Here is a 24317-nt window from a genome sequence, read left to right on the forward strand (position 1 = left end):
AACACATTGATGAAGCTTCACAGGACTAACGGGTAAACAAAAGACACTGAGATATATATAATATGAAAGTGAGACGACGCTTACCCTCGTCTTGCAATTCGCATGGGCCTGCTGCTGCAGAAGAAACTTCACCATTTTGATGTTGCCATAGTGACAGGCCACATGCAGGGGTGTGTATCCCATCTGAGACACGACACAAGGGAGAGACAGGTGTATAAATACTTGTGATTCCAAATAGTACAAAAAAGGCAGCTTTCATATTTTTTCTTAAAGATATGAAATAGACTTTTCTAATTTTTTACATCTTAAACATTTGTAAGTCGCTTTGGATAAAAGCGTCAGCTAAATGCAATGTAATGTAATGTAAACACAGATGAGCTGCTTTGACTAGTTAACATTAAATATTCACTTGTTTAATACGGAAACTCCAATTATATGAAATTGCTAAACACTTCTTCATTCCAACATGGACAGGGATAGGAGACTTAAAGCTGTGTCATGAATATTATATATGGAAACTATTAATGACAGCTATGACAAAAGGCTGTGAAGTCTGGCATATTCAGTCTATTGGCTGTCCCAGCAGGAGAAGACTACGTTAGGACACTGCCTCCTTAAGTGGAATCATCGATCTACTCTTCTCGTGTAATAATACCCGTTCTATCATTGCGTGTACCAGAGGAGGCGGTGTCACTTACCCGTGACGCAGCGTGAACAGAAGCTCCCTGTTTGACCAACGTGTCAGCGATTCCCACATGACCTTCCTGAGCCACAAGATGCAGAGGGGTCAACCCGTTCTAAAAGACAGAAGGGATAAAGGGAAGGGTTGTTTGTAATGGTGGAAAGATATGTCAATCCACTATTGCTTCGTTCCGATCCATGGTTCTACTTTACCTTGTTTCCCAGATTCACGTTGGCCTGTTTTGAGATGAGAAGCGCCACCATGTCGGGCCGCCCCTCCTGAGCAGCCAGGTGTAGGGACGTGATGCCTTGGAGCGACTCAGCGTTTGTTATCGCCCCGTTCTGCAGCAGACAACTTGCCACCTCCATCTGGTTCTGCTTGGCCGCTATGTGCAGGGCAGTGTAACCATTCTGAGGCGAGAAACAAGGACACACACGAGTGGGCATGGCTTTTCTTAGCACTATACATGTTTAATTTGAGATGAAATGCTGTCAGTGCCACGGAGAAAATGGTTGTTATGTAAGGTACTGTATCTCCGAGTATCACACACTCATTTGGCCTGTGTGTCGCTGTGCACGCACACACAGTAGTGAGCATCTTACTCGGGCAGTGCTGTGTGCAGATCCTCCCTTGCTGACCAGGAGTCTAACAACATCCAGGTTGTTGTGATGGACTGCCACATGAAGGGGTGTCAGACCGTTCTGTTAAACACACACATGTACACGTATATAGACACACACGCAAAAACATGTATATATGAAACACATACCGTGATAATATATACATCCAAAAATGCCGCTATTTGGTCACACTTCAGGCTCTTCACAGGTGTGTAAAAAGGACTGTATTGTGTGTGTGTGTGTACTTCAGGGACTGTCTCACCTTCCCAGCAGCGTTAGGGTTGGCCCCTCTCTCCAGGAGGAGCTCGGCCACGTCCACCTTCCCGTATTTAGAGGCCACGTGGAGGGGAGTGAAGCCTTTCTGCTCAAAAGAAAAAGCATTCTGTCATTATATTCTCTGTTGTTGGAAAAAACAAACAGAAAAGGCCATTTTTTTCTTTCATCTCATGTTGTTATAAACACAAATCAGTAGTACGTTTGACCTAGTATGACTTCATTCACAATAATACCCAATTCTGATGCTAAAGTGGAATACTAAAAGTAAGATCTCCGAGCACAAAACAAAACATGTTTGCCTTTAGTAGTTTCTAACATAGTTCAGTTGAGGCGATTCTTGCAGTAATGCATTATTGCACATTACGAAGCCATACCTTTGTCATCTTGACCTGCTGCGCCCCAGCGTCCAACAGTATCCGGATGGTGTGGACGTGTCCCTCCCGAGCAGAGATGTGTAGGGGCGTGTGGCCCGCAGTAGTAGCTGCGTCGGGGCTGGCTTTGTGCTCAAGAAGCAGCTTTACAAGTTCCTTGTGGCCCATGCGGGCCGCACAGTGTAGAGGTGTCTGATCATCCTGGACACAAGGAGAAAAAGGGAAATTCATATTTAAAACAGGGAAACAGATATCATTAAGTACAGGGCAATGGAGTCACACGGCTATCCAGACACCCTTTATTATGTGCTTAAGGTGGGCTTTATGAAACATTCCCTGAAGTTTGAAAGCAGAAGTGGCTTACAAACATTAAAGTTAGAAACGTTTGTTTAGGGTTGTAGTGGCTTGTACCTTAGCTCTGGCATCCGCTTGTGCTGCGTTCTGCAGCAGGAACGCAGCCACTTCACAGTGTCCTGCCCTGGAGGCCATGTGGAGGGGAGTCTCCACTTTCTGATGAGGTTAAAAACAGACAACCGTCAATCTATAAAACTATTATCAATGTAACTGAGATTTTCAATTAATATGTCAATTATTGCATAATCCTGAATATGATAAATGTATAAACCAAGTCTGACACAGTTCTTCTTTAATATGAGCAAGATCTTTTTTAATCCACCCTATTCATATCGGGGCTCATAGTTCAAAACACTGTCCATTCATTTCAGTGATTAAGAAACAATTAACAGGATTTACTTTCATTGCTTAATCCATTTCTGGCTAATTGTTTAACGTGTGACCTACGAAATGAATCTTCCCATGTAATAAATTATTGAATTAAGTGTGGAATTAATTCTCAATAAAAAAAAAATTGCAATGTGTCATTGAGAGAGAAGAGAAAATTAAGTTTATGGGTAAAAAAAAAGAAGGGTTCTCACCACATTGGAAGCATTAGGTGAAGCCCCTCTCTGGACCAGGTTCTTCACTATGTTCAGATGGCCCATGAATGCTGCTACATGAAGAGGAGTGAGACCAGACTGCACGCACGCACGCACACACACACACACACACACACACACACACACACACACACACACACACACACACACACACACACACACACACACACACACACACACACACACACACACACACACACACACACACACACACACACACACACACACACACACACACACACACACACACACACACACACACACACACACACACACACACACACACACACACACACACACACACACACACACACACACACACACACACACACACGTCACTAGAGCTCAATATGAAAGCATTAAAACAAACTAAAGCGACATTCTAGTTCTTTAGCCACATCTGAATGACACATAACACATGTTCTTAAATGTTCATGTAAGAAGCACAAACAGAGAAAAATGCTAAATATAAATAACCAGGAGTGCTTTATGAGGGCACTTGAGTGAACACTTTTCTTTCCGTCAGAAGAGCGTGTCCCAGGTGGTCACATTGTCTCACCTCTGTGACAGCTTCTAGGGAAGCGGAGTGCTTGAGCAGCAGGTCCATGGACCGCATGTGGTTCTTCTTGCAGGCAATATGGAGAGGTGTGAAGCCATTCTGGAAACATAAGGAAACATCTCTGAAAATGTTTCTTTGTTCTATGTACAGTGATGGTGATATTCTAATATAATAATAATACATTATATTTATATAGCGCTTTTCTACAACTCAAAGACGCTTTACAGTATGAGGGAGGGTAGACAAACAAGGACAGGCAAACAAGTAAGTATAGTAAAATAAATAAAAAATAAAATGGCAGTCAAGAGGAAGTTGATTGAGAGGGGGGAGGGGGGCTTATGGGTAGACAGAGTTGAAAAGATGTGTTTTGAGGCGGGACTGAAAGACTGTGAGGGACTCAGAGTCACGAAGACCTTTAGGGAGGGAATTCCAGAGCCACTGAGAAGGCTCTGTCCCCAAAGCTGCAGAGTGTGGATGTGGGAATGGATAATAGTGTATACAATATAGTGATTTAATATTGAATTCACTTTAAAGTGGGCGTAAAAGATTTACATGTTCCTATTATCACGAGGAGCAACATCGAGGTGGAATAAAATCCAAGGTCAGAAAAATAATAGATGGGTGATAAAAAGTGCTTCCGCATTTCGCAGCACAATGTTTTTGCTGTCTTTGTTTGTATTATTTGTACAGAGCCAGGACTTTTTATCAGCACAAGTGCACACTAGCAGACCAGGAAGAGATATCAGCTGAATGTGAAAGAAGTGTATTCGTTAAGGATCAGACTATTAACCAGTGCTTCATATTTTATGCAGATGTGCCGCTACAACTGATTAAATCTTAAAATATAGATACATTTTATATATATATATATATATATATAATACTTCAATCAATAGTCAGTAAGCCTAAATCAGTGTACACTGATTGGGGGTGATTCTTACAGCATCTGCTGTCCACAGCTGCTTTCAAATATGAAAAGCTCCTTTCAGCTCAGTAAATCCCTGCACCTGCTGAATCAGCATCTTTTCTTGCTTTCCTTTTAGCAAAAGTAGCATCTCATATCTTTGAAACACATTGCAGTGCAAACGCTGTTCTGCAACATTAATAACTCAACTATTTATGGGGATATTTGCTGAACAATCACAGTTTAAAGTATAGTTTAACCTGAACTCTTTAGTGAGGAAACTCATGCGTTTTTTAAAGGAAACACTTAAGATTCTCAGGGAAAGTTATTTATGTCATTACATTTTGATGCCCCTTCACATTCCTTCCCAGGCTAAATTGTTCATGTTTTGAATTAAATAAATACATCTAGACCGTATCATAACAGATGGGTAAATTATACATAAATAAGTACATTCTGAAATACATATTTGGACATTGAACAGTCATGCCTTCTTGGTTGATTGTTGAATTCAACTTTTTTGATTTTTGATTTGATTTGATATACTTTATTAATCCCTGTTGGGAAATTGTTTCTCTGCATTTCACCCATCCTAGTGTTAGGAGCAGTGGGCTGCCATTTTGAACAGCGCCCGGGGAGCAGTGGCGACCTTCCAGTTGCCAAGCCAAGTCCCTATCGACTTCGCCACCACCGCCCCAAACTTTGAGAAAGTAATTTATAGTCAACAACAAACATTAAAACAAACCCTACCAAAGCTCTTGCATTGGCTTTGGCCCCCTTGTCCAGAAGGACTTTGGCCATCCGGCTGTGACCGCAGTGGGCTGCTACATGAAGAGGGGTTAGGTGGTCCAGCGTGATGTCATCAATCTCAGCGTTGTACTGCAGCAGCTGCCGGACACAGTCCATGTGATCCCCCTGAGCTGACATGTGGATGGGGGAGAGACCATTCTGTAGGAGAGACAGAACGGGAAGAAGATAGGGAGAGAGAGGGATGTTCATAAATCAGATACAGTCAGAAAACATTTATTATGTTCATGATAGAGTCATTAGAGGGTATATAATCAACACAGTGTGCTAAAAGTACTTGGAAATAATACTGGCAATGAATCTTGTAATGATGGTATTTGCTCTGATGTAATTGCCTAGCATGCTCAATAAACAGACCCACGAGTAAATCTTATTGATTTAAGATCATTATCCAAAATTGGATGAAAGTGTTTTAGTTTTTAACAATCTGATTTATATGCTGATTTTCTGTTGGCCTTGGGAAAGTGTCCTACAAGATAGAATCTCACTCAGTAGAATATCTTAGATTGACCAAGAACAAATCAGTACTGAACAGTAAACCCTGAGGATCACTGCTGATATCCGAGCTTCTAAGGTTAGTGATGGCTGAAATGCAACCCCAGCGACTGCACTTTTTCATCATCTACCTTGGTTTTAGCCTGGATGGGAGCACCGTGTTCCAGCAGGAACTCGATAATGCGAACATGACCGTTCCTGGCGGCACAGTGGAGAGGAGTCAGCTCATCCTACAATGAAAGAGGGACAAGGAGAGCAATTGGAAAATTACACAAGAGACAGGAATGAGCAAATCAGCAGGGAGGAAGACAGATGGAGGGGGTGGATTTTGGAAAGCGTAAGTGAATAAATGCCAAAGAAGTGGAGCTGAGCAGAACACTACCTTTGTCAGGGCATCAATCTGAGCTCCTCTGTCCAGCAGTAGTCTGACCATCATCACGTTGCCCCTCCTGGCGGCTATGTGAAGGGGCGTGATGCCGTTCTAGAGAAGAAGCGGAAGAAAGTCAGGTTTAATAATCATCAAAGCATAAAGTCTAAAGACTGTTAATGTAACGCATTATAGGGCCACACCTATACAAAACATGTCTGCGAAGTTTTTTTTTCAAAATACCAAACAGATCATGCATTTTAGCCATGCCTCATTTCGCTCCATTTGCTCTTTTTTAGCCCTGTTTTTGCAGGGGCTGAATCTGTGAGAAGTCTTCTTCACAGCTTTGGTGGCAGACTACAGCGCCACCTACAGGCCTGGCATATGTACTACAGCGTATCCAGCGCTTTTGAACGGAAATGGCCGTGGCTGTCTCCTCCTGATAGGTGGAGAGTTGCCCATAGAGGCGGAGCTCCTCGTTCCTGACGTCAGAGAACTTTCAAATCTCTATCAGTCTGTATCAGATCCGTTGCAGCCCCGTTTTTAGAGATTTGGGTATAGAGGAAAAGAGAGAGGGTTGTGTTTTCTGACACTTGGTGAGTTTCCTGACACACTGGGGACACATATTCATGTATAAAAGACGTACAAAAGTGCATTTTGCATGATAGGTCCCCCTTAAAGTGGCCCTATTTAGCTAATTCTCAGGTTTCATATTTGCAAGTGCTACGTAGTGATGTCTAGTGGATCCCGCGTGTGGATCCCGCGTGTGGAACTTGCGCCGGAAGTTGTGCCGGAAGTTGTGGCACAATTCCGTTGTACACACCGACGTTAACAGCAGCCCCGTCTGTCCGCACGGCGACCGACGACCGACTCTGTAAATGAGTATCCTTCTGGAAATGCTTCACAAGTCCGTCGGTATACGCAAATGCGCTTAGTGAGACAAGTGACGGTACGCATTTCAGATGTTTGCCGCGCATGCATACCTGTTATGTGAACCCCTGTATATAACACACGATAGGAAAGGGAAAACAAAAAAATAATAATAGGGCCCCTTTAGTATTCCTGTCTCCTTTAAGGTATATTTCTCTTTAAACACAATGTTTGAATCACGCCCATCATTCCTTTGAGACCTTGTGAGAAACTGACCTTGGGGGTGAAGTTTACATTGGCTCCTCTGTTCAGCAGCAGCTGGGCGACGCTCATGTTCTCATAGTGGGCTGCAATGTGGAGGGGTGTGAACCCAGTCTGCAGTGAAGGAGACATAGGAAAGAAGAAACAGTTTAAATAAGGATAATTACCATCTATTTATATCAATATTCAAAAACAGGGTGACAACAACGTGCAAGACACGGATTACATAATAGTTGGGGATATAAAGTTAGAAAGAACAGTCACACAATAGCCTAAAATATTCTATAAATGTCTGTTATGAGGATTATTTTTACAATGAATAGATATTTTTTTCAGTGAGAAAGCTGTTGCATCTAGCTTTTTCTTTTAGTATTTCCCTAGACTGTTTAATTCTCAATCAAGCAAATGACATTGTAATTGTATTGTTGCTGCTTATTCATCTTATTCTTTTTAGCTCTACACACTTCTCGATGAGTGTGTACCTTGCTGAGCACGTCCGGGTTGGGGTCGTTCTGCAGGAGCACAGCGGCGGTGCGCGTGTCGTCGTTACGAGCGGAGATGTGGAGGGCGGGGAGCCGGACCTTGCCCTTGGTGCCATAGTTGATGAGCAGTGCAACGACATTTTCATGGCCCTGCTGCAGAGCTACTGCGAGGGGAGTGAAGCCGTCCTGAGAGAGGAGGCAGCGAGAAACAGTATGGAGGTCATAACGGAGAAAAGGAGGGGAAATGGAGAAGGTAGACACCATGCTATATTATATGAGGTATGATACAGTCAAAGATACAATACTCTCTAGCCTCATATGTTTAGTTGGCACCATCTGTGTTAGGTGCAAAATCCCATTCAAAACAGCTAATTTGAAGAGACACATACTGCTACAAGTACTTTATCATTTAAGCTGATTCCAGTCCATTAGTATAAATATAAATGAATTTATATACACATTTATTACACATTTCTTTGACATTAGACTGTCCTTTTCCTGTTAGGAATCATTTGAGTAAGCCTGAGGTCACATATCTCTCCTTGAGAGGGGTCATTCTCTCCCAGTCACATAACACATAGACATGCTGAGCTGTCTGCCCAAAACTGATGAGTCAAGACTGACACAGCACTGACACTGCTATGCAGGTTAAAGGAGATCGAGGTCGGGGACAGCGATGATACCATTTTTTTAAATTATGGATTGTATTTAAAAAGTCATTGAAATGATTACTGTTGGGTAAACAGGGACAGAGAATGGCTGGGCGACACAATGGATGGCTTATATTGTTTCTCTCCTCTGTCCCTTTGGGGAGAAACAATCTTTCTTTGATCTCCAGCTTCCTTGTTTTCCAGTTAATGCTCCAAAAAGAGTCTCCATCACATTTACCTCTGTTGGGAGGCTCTGATTGGCTCCGTTCTCCAGCAGGAACTTCACCACCTCTAGGTGATTCTCTTGTGCTGCCATGTAGAGAGGACTGAACCCTTTCTGTAAAGACACACACACATTATTTATGATTACATATACACAGAATTATGGGGAAGTGGTGGAAAATACATTTACTGTACAGATTAAGATGAATACAAATCAGTTTCACCTTCAACAGTTTTGATAGAAACATTATTGTGCAATACCATACAGTCTAGGGGTCAATACTCCTAAAATAGTCATTTAATATATACAAATATATCTGAAAAGGCTTTTAGCAACTTATTGGAAGTATCAAAGTGCCACTTCTAAGCCTGCACATTTCTCTCAAAAGAAACCACTTCCTTTTTACACGTTAAATTGGATTGTGGCTGCCACAACCCTAACTGAAGTTGAAAATGAAAAGCTTAAAAGGAGGATCTAACCCTAAAGGATTTTACAATAGAATTTTTTTTAAAGAAAATATACCCAATACATTATTTTGCAGTCAAGAAGTCTGCATCCTCTAGAGGTTTAAGCGAACCACACATTCATGGATAGCTCTTTAGCAGGTGTGTTACATATGCATGCGTACACACTGACACACTCCTGTCTGAGCCAAAGTCGGGGTGACTCACGTGTGACTGGGCATTAACGTTAGCTCCGTAGTTGACGAGCTCAGCCACCACCTTCTCCTGCCCTGCCAGCGCCGCGATATGGAGAGCTGTGTTCCCTTTCTGGAGGTCACACGCACACGCACACACACGCACACACACGCACACACACGCACACACACACACACACACACACACACACACACACACACACACACACACACACACACACACACACACACACACACACACACACACACACACACACACACACACACACACACACACACACACACACACACACACACACACACACACACACACACACACACACACACACACACACACACACGCACGCACGCATTGACAGAGAGACAGGGAAAAGTAGAGTGAGCCGGAGGGGAATGATTACAACCTAATGGCCTAGATCTCTACACGGAGAAGTCGACACTAGAATACATGTAGTGTATTAATGTATTCAGTATACATGTAGAAGTTAACCATCGATGATAAAGCGGCTGTTAAAAATGCAATTGCAAATATTCTGTAGTTAGCTTAAGCACTCTTTTCCCCAATACTGCATCTACTTTGTTAAATAATTTCGTATTACTTATTCAAAGCCTAATCCATTATCTTGTAAAGCCGTTTACAGTTTTGCTGGGTACAATGTGAAGGATGGCTACACTGCTTTCTACAGCTGCGGTCCAGCTGAATTAGCCCCATGGTACATTTAAGGTGCTGGGATGGTGTGCAAAGAAAAACCAAATACCTTGGTGGTGGCCTCCAGCTTGATGCCAGACTGCAGCAGCGCCAGGACCATTTTAACGTGGCCTTCTTTAGAAGCCAGGTGTAACCCGTTGAGACCATTCTGAGAGAGAGAACAGAGACATTTAGTCACATTAGAGTCAGAACAAACACAGTCAAAAACGAATGACCTTTTGATTATGCATAGCAGTGTCTGTATCTTACGGCGTTTGTAATGGTATGATAATCCTGGTGATAATCAGGATTACTATAATCACAGTCTGTATTAACTGAAAAGTGATGCAACATCTCTTATAAGTGGTGGTACTAAGCAATGCTGAATAAACGGATAGAACACATCTCTGAAAAGTCTTTGGACATCCATGTCATCATTCGGCCTTATCCTCGGCCTTTATCATTGTGGTCTAAACCACAACCTGACAGCCTGTGCAGTGGTCTGAGAAACCAGAGCGTAGTGGGTTTGAGTTCTGCTAGTGAACATCTTTATACTCCCAAGTTCCTTTTAATCACGATTAAATAAAACCACTCCACATTCGGAAATGAGGGGAAAAGAAACACTAATTCTCCAGTCTCATGCCCCTGTGAGCAACATCATGTCTCTGCTTTCTCCTGCTGTGTTGAACATCACTCGCCTAGTTACTGTATCTCTGAAAAGAACAGATACAAACACAGAGACAGCAGGAGGACTCAGTTTTGACAAATTGAAAAACCTGAAAGTATAGAGAAGAGGGAGAGGACAACTGTTTTATCCCAACATCGCCCAGACAGTCTGTTGTCTCTCTGGCTGTATACAGTGTTGTAATGGAGCTGAAACCAGCCTGCTGTACCCAGTCTGACCAGAAGGGGTCTCAGTTACCCACAATGCTCTCAGGCTTCCCCTCATACTGCGGTGTGACTCAATTCAAATGGGTAACAGCCTCTGTGTGAACATGCGCAGCAGAGGATGGGAAACACACTGTGTATCAATTAGACACACTGTTAAATGTGGTGTGTGAGGCTCTGCTGTGTACACACCGGACTAAAGCAAATACGCACAGACTTTAAATGTTGTTTTTTAAACTCAAGTCTAACACATTAATGCCCATTAACACGCCCTTCTGCAAACAGCTACATGACAGGGATGAGAGAGAAAGAGTGTGCAGGGTTGCAGGCATAGCAAGGACACGCTCCTGCAGAATCACATAAATCAAAAAATAAAAATAAGGTCTCTGCCCTTGCTACAGTTCTCTGTAAAAACACATCAATAAAATAGTAAAAGATGAAAAATCCTTAGGGAAAAAAAGGGGATGGAAAATGGAAGAAAAGCATTCCTTTACAGAATTACAGTTAGGGTCTTTAAGAAGTAATTGATCACACGGTTGTGGGTAGTAATGATGTAGTTGATTATGACCTTAAAACACATATATTATGGACCATTGAAAAATGAGCCAAACACATTGTGATCCCTATCTTCAGTATCTCATCTGTCTGTCTCTTAAATTCACATAACATAACCATAATGACATCAAATGTAGTAGAAATGTACGAGTAATGACAATTATAACAACATCTATACAAATACATGTTTTCTTTACAAGGAAAACAATGAATCTACTTTTTTCGAACATCAAACAAAGACATTTTATCTCAAATGTTTTTCATTCTGTTTGTTGAATGAACACAGTACACAAATACGCATAGGCAAGCTTATTTGATATAGCATAGGAAAACACATGCGCACAAACACATGCATTTTTACAGTTAGTTGCCAGGTTTTTCCGGCGCTTTTCTCAAGGACGCCTCGGCATGACCTGGCACCTCTCCAGCTGCCAGTCCACACTCAGTATTTTTGGTCTCAACGGGACTTGAACCAGCGACCCTTCAGTTCCCATGCCAAGTCCCTACAGACGGAGCTACTGCCGCCAATTGAAATAGCTTTATTGGCATGAGCAGAATAAAATAATACTGTGTTGCCAACAATTATAAGATGCATCTATACCTATACATTTACCACATGTTGTCTCCACCTCTCTTTCTGTATGTGTTGCAGAACCAATTAGTGTGAAACAGGCGTTTATTCTTAACGTCCGCTCTTCCATCTCTCTGACAGTGGTGTGTATAAAAGCACTTGTCCATTACTCTGCACCCATCCTCAACACAACAGCTGTTTATGTGTCTAAACCAAACACATTGTCTTTCACAGCAATGTCTCCTCATTAAGCTGAATCGGCTGTTCTATGGTCCTGATGCAATAAGGTGTAAGAGAGCAGGCGGCAGGGCTGAAGATGGAGGGGACTTTAATCAAATACACTTAATTATTCATGCACACCACTTTACACAAAAGATAGAGAATCAGGAGGTCTAGGAGTCATGAATTTTTCATTTTCTTTTGGGGCTTTTTTCATTTGTCATCCTTAGCTGATACTGCAGAATGGCATTCCATTGAGACATTACATTTCTCATTCCTCTCAGAGATCCCTTAACACCACATTTCATAGTTTCTTTCTTTCTCATAGGGATGAGATGAAGTTTCTGATTACCATTCGCCTAACTGAGGGAAATTATTTTACTCCTATGAGTACTTAAAGAGAAATTAGTTCAAGCAGCCAAAAAAACCTTTTGATTATAACTTTATTTTAAATCAAATTCCTCCTTCTGTGCTCATAAAACTTAAGTTTATTCAAAAATATCATTTGAGCAATGTATGAAACATTAAAGGATAGATATTTGACCCAACTAGATGTCATGCAGAGAATACTGTAGCTCTTACTTTACTCTTCCTATCTGCTGCTCCTGGTCATGAAAGACTGAATCGGAGGAACATTTCTCCTGAGGAACATTACCAACTGAAGCAATCATGTTCTCTGGCCTTGGTCTGCTGCTTATATGTGCATGGGTCAGAAAACTCTTTCATTTGTATTATACACTGACAATTTTAGTGCCCCAGTGGCTATCTTCGTCACAGACTGGGCAGAATGTGTGTTCATTAAACTATATTATGGAAGTGTTTTTACCATGGTTTTTGACTTCCACTGACAACATGCATGGACTTGTTGAATGCCGCTCATGGGTTTCATTTAAATCAAAACAAAAAGTGTAAATACTGTAATGTATCGATTACTGAACACCGTCAGAGAGAAAACGTTTTTTTAGATTGGCTGCTAGATTTGTAAAGCACTGTGAGTCCTAAATAAATGCTGTCATTTTTAATACGAGAGGCAATTTATACCGTTTTGTTCATTAAAATCATCTTCCTCTACTCCCACAAACACATGCTAATGCACACAGCTTTTTGGATAGTGAGTTAAAGGAAATAGTCTCACTTGATTGGATGAATTGATGTCGAGGCCGTTCTTCAGGTGATCGTGAGCCTTGTCCAGGTTACCGGAACGAGCGGCACGCAGGAAGCTGGTGGATGCATCCGCCTGCAATGAGGAGGAAGAGGAGGACATGTCAACTCAGCATGTCACACAGAGATACTGCTCGGAGCGAGAACACTTCCTACTATGGCTGCAACAATTCATCTGAATGATATCAAAGTCGCAATATGGAATATATGTTTAAGGGTCCCTATTGTACTTTTTTGGGGGGGGTTTGCATTTTCTGTGGCGTGGTATATAAGTTTTTGTGCATGCAAATGGTCTGTATTGGGTTAAAATCAAATGGTCTGTATTGGGTTAAAGTCAAATGGTCTGTATTGGGTTAAAATCCCAAAGTTCCCCCCACCCGCCTTAAACGCCTTTATTGGACTCCTTTATTAACTTTAGTAACCTAATGACATCACGATGTAATACTTGTGTTTCTATTGGCTAGCGCTCCAACATATTGTACGTGACTTTTCCGAGTGGTTGACCAATCACAACAGAGCTGGCCAGCTAACCAATCAGAGCAGACAGGGCTCTGGTTTCAGGCAGTATGAGGAAAATAAAGAGCTTTTTGAACATTAAAGCATGGAGACATGTCATAGAGGCATAAGAACAAATATGAAGCTGAAAATGACCATAAAAGGACACTTTAAATACTAAACATTTGTTAAAATACCCTTTTGATTCAAGAAGTGGGTCAGCAGCAGACATGCCTTCAACATAATGAATTACATATTTATTCCAAATTGTGCACCCCTAATTTCTACAACAACGCTATAAACTGAACACACACATTGCTCATCAATATCAACATGAGCAGGTCTGAAATACACACAAACACTAGCTCAGAAACCTTTGTTGCACTAAAAGCCCATTACGATCACCCAACGGGAAGAGACAAGGCTAAATGCAGGAATCACGATACAACATTCGGGGGCTCTCCTGCTCTCGGTGAAGGCTGAAAATGTCAGACTCCTTACAGTGGAGCTTCGCCCACACGGTGAGTTTGGCAGGCGTTCATAGTGGAGCACACTCCGCCACGAGCTGCGCTGTCTGCCTGTCTGATCTCAGAGGAAAGCTCCTGCCGTTTGTTTCCCTGTGTGTCAGTGTTTGTACGCCCACCTCTGAGTTCATTCATCAGCCGTTAGTGTAACACGACTGACCCGCGCAATGAGATGTTTCCAATGCCCCGAAGAGGAAACACTGCATGATGTACGGTATACTTTGAACCTCTCTCCACCTATGTCACGGGAAGAGTTATTATCTATTTAGCGGTTATTCTCAAGTGGTTTAATTACGCTGAAAAGCCGAAAGATATGCCTGCCCTTTTTGAATGACTTTTATACATCTCTCATGTGTAGCAATGTATCAGACAATGTTGTTGGTTGTTGTGAAACATTTATTGCATTTTATCTAACAAATAGGATTTCTTTTTGTCAGGCTGTTTCCTATCCCCTTCTTTGTCTGATTTCTTATCTTCTTCGTATGTTTGCTAAAGTAAATCAACACACGGTTCAACCTTCAAAGTTATTCCCATTATTTTCTTAAATCTAACTTTTGAAGATATCAGGATTTCCACCTCAGTTGAGTTCCTGTGACATTTTGCTAAATTAAATACTTCCCAGTGGACCGCCTAGAAACGTCTTGCCTGCGTGTCTTTAAAAAAAAATGGTGGGATATGGCACAGGATATAAATCGATACAGTTTTCAGAAAACCTAAACCATAAGTCTATATTGTGATCGATCGGACTTTTAATTAGAAGAGCTCTATCAGCTAGGGCTGCTCAATTAATCGTATTTGAATCGCAATTACCATTTTGGCTTGCAACGATTATGAAAACAACATAATCGAATTAAAACGATTTTTTTAATTTTATTTCTTTAAAAAAAAAAAAAATTGTATTGGTTTTTCAGTTGAATTATACTAAAAGTTCAGGGTAATCAACTGTTAAAAACATACTGTTCACATTTTTTCAATAAATGGAAGTTTTCAAAGTAAATGGATAATCGTTTTTTTAATAATCGTGATATCAATTATTGACCCAAATAATCGAGATTATGATTTTTGCCATAATCCAGCAGCCCTACTATCAGCCCTGTGTTTCAGTTCTGCTCCGAGGTTTAGGCCCCCGCTAAAGCCTTCCAACAAGTGTCATTCAAAATCAGCTCAGTAGTTCTTACACAACCCTGACGTCAAACAAACAAACCAAAAATAAGATCTCTGGGAGAGGTAATTAACAATAAAAGCAACCCATAGCAAGATGTTGTTCCTTTTGGAGAAAATAGCTGATTTATGCAGTCTTTCTTGTAATAACCCAGAGTAGATTAGCAAAAGGCTTTATGGCAGACGTTTCATTAGCTGATACCGAAGCCTGTCTAACTTAACAACCCCAAGAGTTGGTGTATGATAAAGGTGTCACATTATCCAGACTTATGAATATTCTAAAATTATAAAACTGGCATATGAAAAAAAGGAATGAGTACAAAGTCTTGTTAGCTTTCTCAAGACTCTTTGAGATCTAAATATGAGTGACTCAATCCCGACACATTGCAGCTTTTGAAGCCATTGTGTTCACAGTAAACTCCTTTTATGATTTTCTTCTTCTGCACTATAAGTGACCATGATATTTACTGTATTTCTGATCAGAGCCTCGCTCCACCTGCATCCCTCCTCCTCTCCCCCATGACCCCACCGCCGCTGCTTCATGAACCAGTTCTCTGCGTTCATTTATCAGCAAGATCTTTTTAATGAGTGTTGGTGATTTTTGTGTGTGTGTGTGTGTGTGTGTGTGTGTGTGTGTGTGTGTGTGTGTGTGTGTGCATATCGAGGCAAAATCAGTCTGAGTAATGAGCTGACCACAAATAGCAGTAAATGAAAAAATCTTGCAGCACTTTTTACAAATTCATTCTTTACCAGCTTGTGTGAGGCAGAATCCATGTTCCTCTGTACTCCACTATCACCTCTCCGCTTCTATCTCCCCTTTTTGGTTTTACGTTACATCGATCCTTTCTTTCCATTAGAGCTGCACGTCCAATCTTGGCAGTTTCACTTTATTTACAATCAACGAGTTGAGATAACTGGAACCTTGCAATAAAAATCACAGGTTGTACAAATAACATTTGTCTGTGTCTGAATCAGATTTCACTTTGCCAGGCTCTCATTCTGTCCATTTCCCTTTCTTTCCATGACTAACAAATTGTGCATTTATTTCCTGTGCAGTTCATCTCACTCTAATTTTCACAGTTACAGTTACATCTTGATTTATTATTATCTATCTACCTAATATATATATATATATATATATATATATATATATATATACCTAATTAACAACATAACAATTGTACCACAACATATTTCCAGAGGGGAGGTCCTCTAATTTGGGGAGTATTTGTGTGTAATCCCTTGGCAAACAGGACTTCAAATGTTATGATGAATAATACATAACGAATTAACATTTCATAAAGTATGTAGGAGACGAGTTTCACTCAGTGTTTATCACGCAGCCATAGAGCAGATACGATCTTAATGGACAGTGTTTACCTCAGATAAACACTCTATTTGTAGATTCACACTTGTTTTATTCATTTAACAGGGCCAAGCCATCTTTACATGTTTGAGAATGTAGGGAATTATGAAAAAGTTAATAATGTGATTACATTTTTTTAGATTAGATAAAGGTTTGTCAGTCCGTAACAAAAGCCAACAGAATGACTAAGACGTGAGATAGAGTAGAATGAAAAAAAACACACACAAATAGTGACTGGGGTTACATAATGTAACCCAGCTTCTATGAGTATAGGCGCAGCCCTCTAAGGCTATCGCTATTGGGTAATCCCCTCTGCACGTGTGCAGCACTGACAGACTTATTCCACGCCCACCTATGACGTGGGCCCCACCTCCAGGCTCACTTCCGTATAAATAAGAAGTAGGCCCTACAATCCACTCCAACAGCTTTTCTTCAGCTATTCGCGGAGCCAGTGGGGCCCGAACCTTAGAGGGCTGCGCCTATACTCATAGAAGCTGGGTTACATTACGTAACCCCAGTTCTATATCGTATAAGGCTTCGCCCACTAAGGCTATCACTATTGGGTTAAGGGCGAAGCAGGATGTAGTCCACGCCCCACTGGTTCCGTCCGTTACCAGAAGCACAAAACACACCTACTCAGTTAATAACCCATGTCCATTTCGCTGTGCGTAAATGGAGCATCCCATTCCCAGGGAATATAGCATTTTTAAAAAAAAAAAAGGAATATTTCTCCATCAGGGACGAAGGTAGGCTTACTCGGGCTACCTGTCGTTTATAAAAGTAGAGATCGAGTCTCACTTGTTAAAAACGATCAAGAGAGGGAAACAAAAGGCCGCTCTCTAAGTGCCGACAGGCAGGAGAGAGGGCATGCAATTGAAAACCCCCCGACATTACTCATTCTGGCAGGCTATTCAGTACTGTCAGGCGACTGTCGGGCGACAAACCGATCTTTGGTGGCAGCCAGCATGGGTTGCCGTCCGGTAACCGCGCTGGCCTGCCTAGCCCCAAAGAACGCTGTGCCTAGCCCCAAAGAACGCCGTGAGGTTCGGCTCTAGAGGAGGCACGGTCGGGAAACCTACATCCGTGAACCCACCACTCTCGTGAGGGGCACGTATGTCCCTATCGGAGCCCTCATTGCTCCAGGGTCCTCCGCCACCCCCTCCTGGTACTTCCTTATGGCCGGGAAGCGTGGCCAGACCGGGTCACTCCTTACCCTGTGTACCCGGGAGAACACCCCGGACATGTCATCCGGAGGCGAGCTCTCCTGAGCTAGGGGAACGGGGAGATTTCTCCAGGCGGCCGCTTTGGATATAATCTCCGGAAGTTCCAGGAGAATCCCGCCAATCGACCGCAACGCCGTGGTGGCGGAGATAGGGATCACGGGATCATACACCGGACATACACCGGGTCCCCTACTTGTCTCCTCCGTCCGGAGGGGAGAGATAATGGGGGACTCCTCACCCGGTGATCCCTGAATGGAGGGGACGTATTCGTCCGACTCGTGCCCGCCATTCGGATCCAGGAAATCAAGGGCTTTGTCCCCGGAGTACTCCTCCTGGACGGGCCAATCGTCCTCGGCAGCTGCAGCAGCGAGAGCGTCCGCTCTCTGCTGTCTGAGGGCCAGCGTCAGATGGGCACAATGCGAGCATGATACCCCGGGAGTGAGAGCAGCGTTCGCATGCTCTATTCCCAGGCAGGACTCACACTGTGAGTGCCTGTCAAAGGTCATAATGTAGCCCGACCCGCATACGAGGCAATCCCTAACGCAGTCCATTTTCACCAGGCTCAACAACAAGAGCAAGGCTGCTACCATAGCATCTTATCGTGTCAGTCACGTTCTTGCGAAACACATGAAGTCTTTCAAAGACGGCGAAGTTGTGAAAGAAGCATTCCTGGAGGCTGCCGACGCGCTTTTGGGGGACAGTAAAAATAACAGAAGCATTTCAACAGGTTTTTGGTATAATAAAAACTCAAGTTAGATACTGTTATTAATCAGCTGTAAGTTTTAGTTTGTTTGAACTTATTCATTATAATTATTGTACAAAATGGTATAAGAAGGCATCTGTTCTGTTTAAATGTATTATAGTCTATTATCAATTCTGGCTAAGAAACTAGTGTTGCTTGCATCCTATTTTAAAAAGGCATTTCTTTTTATGCTCTACTAAAATGCAAAAAAAAGAAAAGGGTTTGATTCTATTTATTTTGTCTTTTTTATTGGACTTCGGCAGCAGATTCCTGTGTAGCTTCAGATCTGAGTTGTCTTATTACTAAGCCTAATTTATACTTTTGTAGCAACACTATTTTTATATAATGGCAAAGAAAGGGTTCAGAGTCTTTTATTTTGTTCCTGTGTCATATGTGGCAGCACTGTTACATTACATTACCTACTGTAGTATGTGACGTGTGAATAAACCCCAACTCTGTATCAACAACACTGTTGTGTAACTTCAGTTAAATACTATGTGTGTAGATTAGAAAGAGGTAAGATAAAGGATCTGCAGTATTTTATGAAGTATTAATCGTACAAAGGTCAGTTTTATACAAGTAGAAGTGTGTATTTACCTGGTAGTAGGCTGTCAGTAATGGCTACGCCTCTCTATTTGGACTGGTAGATCTTGGCAGACTGGCAACTTTAAAAGTAGCTCTCGGTTCAAAAAAGTTGGGCACCCCTGGTCTACACGTCTAAACTCCAAATAGGAGGAGGAGAGGAGACACAAGAGCATGGGAAAAATGACTAAAAGGCCAACAACAGCAGTTTTCTTGAAGACAACGACACAAGGACATACCAAAAAGCAGCAGCAACACACCAATATAACTACAGCAGTCCAAAAAAGCTAATCTGAGTTATTTAACTTTATTTTAGCTGAAATATTCAAGAATTCCACTGATTTGCTCATCCAAATGTTCAATAGAAACACTCATTAGTCGTGTTACTACAAGACTTACAAAGATGGCATTGTTTCCCAAGTCTAAAGAAACCCCAGGGCAGCTGATGAGGACACACAAACAAAGTGTTGAGGACATAGGCAAAGTGTACACAAGGATGTAAACAAACATCATATTTACTCTGTTATTACAGAGCCATATTTCATAGGCTTCCTCCAACCCCTCAGAGCTCACTGTACTGTTGTTCTATTGAATTTGTTAGCGTGGCGAACTGACACAAATCTGATTCTAACAGTGAGACAGACTCAGGAGCTTTATACTGAGCCACAAATAATCATGTAGACCTGACAAAAGCCAAAGATAAAAAGACTTGAATACAAAGGCACAGAATTCAAAAGCAAAACTGCAATACACATGTGGAAATGAAAATCAATGTCAGGATACTGTTTATAATGAATGTTATTTGTGCCCTAATATAATTGGCACCACATTTTGCACACTTATGAGCAATGAATGAATCAGCCACACATTTTAATTCACTCATATATGCCGACACAAATTGTCTAGCACATGTGTCAGAATAGCAGGTTGATGACTAATGAATCATGCCATTTAAAAGAACATATTGCTATGAGATAAACAGAGGAGTGGGTGATTAGATGAAAATGTTAGCTGTTATATGAGTGGTTGTTGTTGTTGTTGTTGTTGTTGTTGTAATTGTAGATGTGTGAATGATTATATCATCTGAAAATGTGGCATTAGTGTTCAGGAACATTATTATTAGAACATATTGGATTGTCCTTGTTGATCGAATTGTCATAGTCCGTTCCCCTTGATCAAGTTTCAATAAACCTTTATTGAGTTGTAAGACATAAGCTCAGTTTCCATCACTCTCCTTGTTTTCCTGTCCTTCCACTTCACTCGCTGCAGCCTTCTTGCTTTTGGCTTCCTCCCACATTCACTATGGTTTTCTATGAAAGGCAGTATGGACTCGGAGATAAGGAAGATATCACACACTCTCTGTCCCTGTGGTGCTCTGTACTCTGAGTCTCCTCTGACTGAAGTCATTGGCCCAACACTGGAGATGTGAACTTATTGTAGTGACAGCTCCTGTCACTCTAAGTGGAGACTTCTTTTCACAGCTCAACATGCGTCTCATCTTCTGCACACCATACTTGATAGGTGCTTGTAGAAATACTTATTATTATTAATACTTATATACTAATTCTACCCTACTACTACTACTGCTACTACTACTACTACTACTACTACTACTACTACTACTATTACTACTACTACTACTACTACTACTACTGCTGCTACTACTACTATTACTGCTACTGCTGATACTACTACTACTACTACTACTACTACTACTACTACTACTACTGCTACTACTACTATTACTGCTACTGCTGATACTACTACTACTACTACTACTACTACTACTGCTGCTACTACTACTACTACTGCTGCTACTACTACTACTACTACTATTACTGCTACTGCTGATACTAGTACTACTACTACTACTACTACTACTACTACTACTACTACTACTACTACTACTACTACTACTACTACTACTACTATCTTTGACTCAAATGTACTTATCAATACTAAACCAAAATTAAATTATACCTCCCATGAAAGCCTCGTTTTTAGTCTTACGCATCCGACCTGGAAAACTTTGCAGTCAATCTTATTTGTTACAGTGTACCGTCCACCAGGTCCTTATTCAGAATTTTTATCAGACTTCTCTGAGTTTTTATCAACTTTGGTACTTAAAACAGATAAAGTAATTATCGTAGGTGACTTTAATATTCATGTTGACGACGATAAAAATAGCCTTACTGTTGCATTTAACTCTATATTAGATTATATTGGTTTCCGTCAGAGTGTAATTAAACCAACACACTGTTAATCACAATCTCGACCTTGTTCTGACTTATGGTATTGAAATTGAGCAACTATTAGTTGAATCGCATAATCCTGCTTTATCCGACCATTTCTTAGTAACTTTTGAAGTACTGTTACTAGACTACAAAGCATTAGTCAAAAGCTCCTGCAGCATCTGTTAGTGCTATAGCCACATTTAAGGAAGAGATTCCATCAATACTTAACTCGATAGCATGTCTGCATGTAGGGGAGGAAACTTATACAAAATGTACACCACCCCAAATTGATCATGTTGTTGATAGTGCTACAGATGCGCTGCAAATAAAATTGGACTCTGTTGCTCCTATGAAAAAGAAGAAAATAAAACAACATAGACTAGCTCCATGGCATAATGCCGAAACCCGCAAAATAAAGCAAAAGTCGAGACAACTTGAAAGGATATGGCGTTCCACTAAACTTGAAGAATCTCGTTTAATTTGGCACATTATACTCTCAATGAATATAAGAAAGCACTGCGTAAAGCGAGAGCAGCTTACTACTCTTCATTAATAGATGAGAATAAGAATAATGCAAGATTTATTTTTAGCACTGTAGCCAGGCTGACAGAGAGCCACAGCTCGATTGAGCCTTCTCTTCCCATAGCACTCAGTAGCAATGATTTTATGTTCTTTTTTAATGATAACATTGTTTATTAATTAGCACTTCTTTATTAAATATTATGAATATGTCTTTATTATCAGGCTATGTTCCACAATCATTTAAAGTTGCAGTAATAAAACCTCTTCTTAAAAAGCACAACCTTGATCCAGAGGTTTTAGCCAATTATAGACCTATTTCTAATCTCTCATTCCTCTCAAAAATTATTGAGAAGGCGGTCGCAAAACAGTTGTGTGATTACTTAAAAAACAATGATTTATTTGAAGATTTTCAGTCTGGCTTTAGAACACATCATAGCACAGAGACAGCTCTGGTTAAAGTCACAAATGACCTAATAGCCTCTGACAAGGGACTTGTCTCTATTCTTGTTTTGCTCGATCTCAGTGCTGCATTTGATACTATCGACCATGATATCCTATTGCAAAGACTAGAGCACTTAGTTGGCATTAAGGGAACTGCTTTAGGCTGGTTTATGTCCTATCTATCTGAACGCTCTCGGTTTGTGTGTGTCAACGATGAATCTTCCATACAAACCAAAGTTAGCCATGGAGTGCCACAGGGCTCAGTGCTTGGACCTATTTTGTTCACACTATATATGCTTCCGCTAGGCAATATTATAAGGAATCATTCTGTACATTTCCACTGTTATGCGGATGATACTCAACTATATTTATCCATCAAGCCTGATGAAACCTTCAACCTTCCAACATTTTCCCACACCACGCCGCTCCTCCGCTCCCTTCACTGGCTTCCGGTAACTGCTAGAATCCACTTCAAGACACTGGTACTTGCATACCATGCTGCGAATGAATCTGGCCCTTCCTACATCCAGGACATGGTTAAACTGTACACCCCAGCGCGTGCACTACGCTCTGCATCAGCCAAATTACTTGCTGCACCCTCGCTGCGAGGGGGACCCAAGTTCTCATCAGCATAAACACGTGGGTTTGCTATCCTGGCTCCAAAATGGTGGAATGAGCTCCCCATTGAAATCAGGACAGCAGAAAGCCTGCACATCTTCCGGCGCAGACTGAAAACTCATCTCTTTCGACTCCACTTCGAGCGATAGAATTACTAACAAAGAACTGCTAACAGAGCACGTATATACTAATAAAGGACTGGCTTATCTATAGCCAGTTGAGTAGCACTTGAAATGTTTGGCTCTATGAAACCTGATGTACTTATATGATTCTGTTTTCTTCAAGGTTGTGTCTTCCTGGTCGAATGTACTTATTGTAAGTGGCTTTGGATAAAAGCGTCAGCTAAATGCAATGTAATGAAACCAATCACCTAAATAAAATTCAAGACTGCCTCAAGGACTTAAAAACGTGGATGACCCAAAGAATCTACAAAACAAACTATCTAAAGATATACTAGTTATGGATGGCATTAATTTGGCCTCCAGTGAGACTGTAAGGAATCATGGTGTTATATTTTATCAGGATTTATCCTTTAACGCCCACATAAAATCAATCTCAAAGACCTTCCATCTACGCAACATTGCCAAAATTAGGCATATCTTGCCTCAAAACGATGCAGAGAAACTAGTCCATGCATTTGTTACTTCTAGGCTGGATTATTGTAACTCTTTATTATCAGGGTGTACCAAGAAGTCAGTTAAGTCGCTTCAGCTGATTCAAAATGCTGCAGCACGTGTACTAACTAGAGTTAGGAAAAGGGACCACATTATTCCTGTTCTGGCTGCCTTACACTGGCTCCCTATAGAACAGAGGATATAATTTAAAATTATTCTTCTCGCCTACAAAGCCCTTAATGGGCAGGCGCCATCTTACCTTAAATAACTCATTATACCCTACTGTCCTACTAGGGCATTGCGTTCCAAGAATGCAGTGTTGTTGGTTGTTCCTAGAGTCTCTAAAAGTACAATGGGAGCCAGAGCCTTTTCTTATCAAGCTCCACATTTGTGGAATCAGCTTCCAGTTTGTGTTCAGGCGGCAGACAGCCTATTCGTTTTTAAGAGTATGCTTAAGACCATTCTAGATAGAGAACTTTTTGGTAAAAACTCAACTAGACGTGTTTGGAGGAGAAAGAATGCTGAGTTGCAT

The 24317-nt window shown here is 41.3% G+C and overlaps 1 protein-coding gene across 6 annotated transcripts in view; it reads right to left on the minus strand.

Moving 5' to 3' along the window:
- ank1b (ankyrin 1, erythrocytic b) overlaps positions 1-24317 on the minus strand; it is a 97340-nt gene that overhangs the window by 28914 nt on the left and 44109 nt on the right. For all 6 annotated transcript variants that reach the window (XM_071204974.1, XM_034095707.2, XM_034095709.2 and 3 more), the window contains exons 2-19: positions 13238-13339; positions 9940-10038; positions 9195-9293; positions 8539-8637; positions 7651-7836; positions 7184-7282; positions 6053-6151; positions 5802-5900; positions 5119-5316; positions 3465-3563; positions 2885-2983; positions 2361-2459; positions 1953-2150; positions 1565-1663; positions 1285-1383; positions 895-1092; positions 699-797; positions 85-183 (exon numbers count right to left, since the gene is read on the minus strand). In XM_071204974.1, the coding sequence (XP_071061075.1) occupies positions 85-183; positions 699-797; positions 895-1092; positions 1285-1383; positions 1565-1663; positions 1953-2150; positions 2361-2459; positions 2885-2983; positions 3465-3563; positions 5119-5316; positions 5802-5900; positions 6053-6151; positions 7184-7282; positions 7651-7836; positions 8539-8637; positions 9195-9293; positions 9940-10038; positions 13238-13339 (2169 nt within the window). The remainder of the gene's footprint in view (positions 1-84; positions 184-698; positions 798-894; positions 1093-1284; positions 1384-1564; positions 1664-1952; positions 2151-2360; positions 2460-2884; positions 2984-3464; positions 3564-5118; positions 5317-5801; positions 5901-6052; positions 6152-7183; positions 7283-7650; positions 7837-8538; positions 8638-9194; positions 9294-9939; positions 10039-13237; positions 13340-24317) is intronic.

The sequence above is a fragment of the Pseudochaenichthys georgianus genome, chromosome 12 (assembly GCF_902827115.2).
Source record: "Pseudochaenichthys georgianus chromosome 12, fPseGeo1.2, whole genome shotgun sequence".
NCBI lineage: Eukaryota > Metazoa > Chordata > Actinopteri > Perciformes > Channichthyidae > Pseudochaenichthys > Pseudochaenichthys georgianus.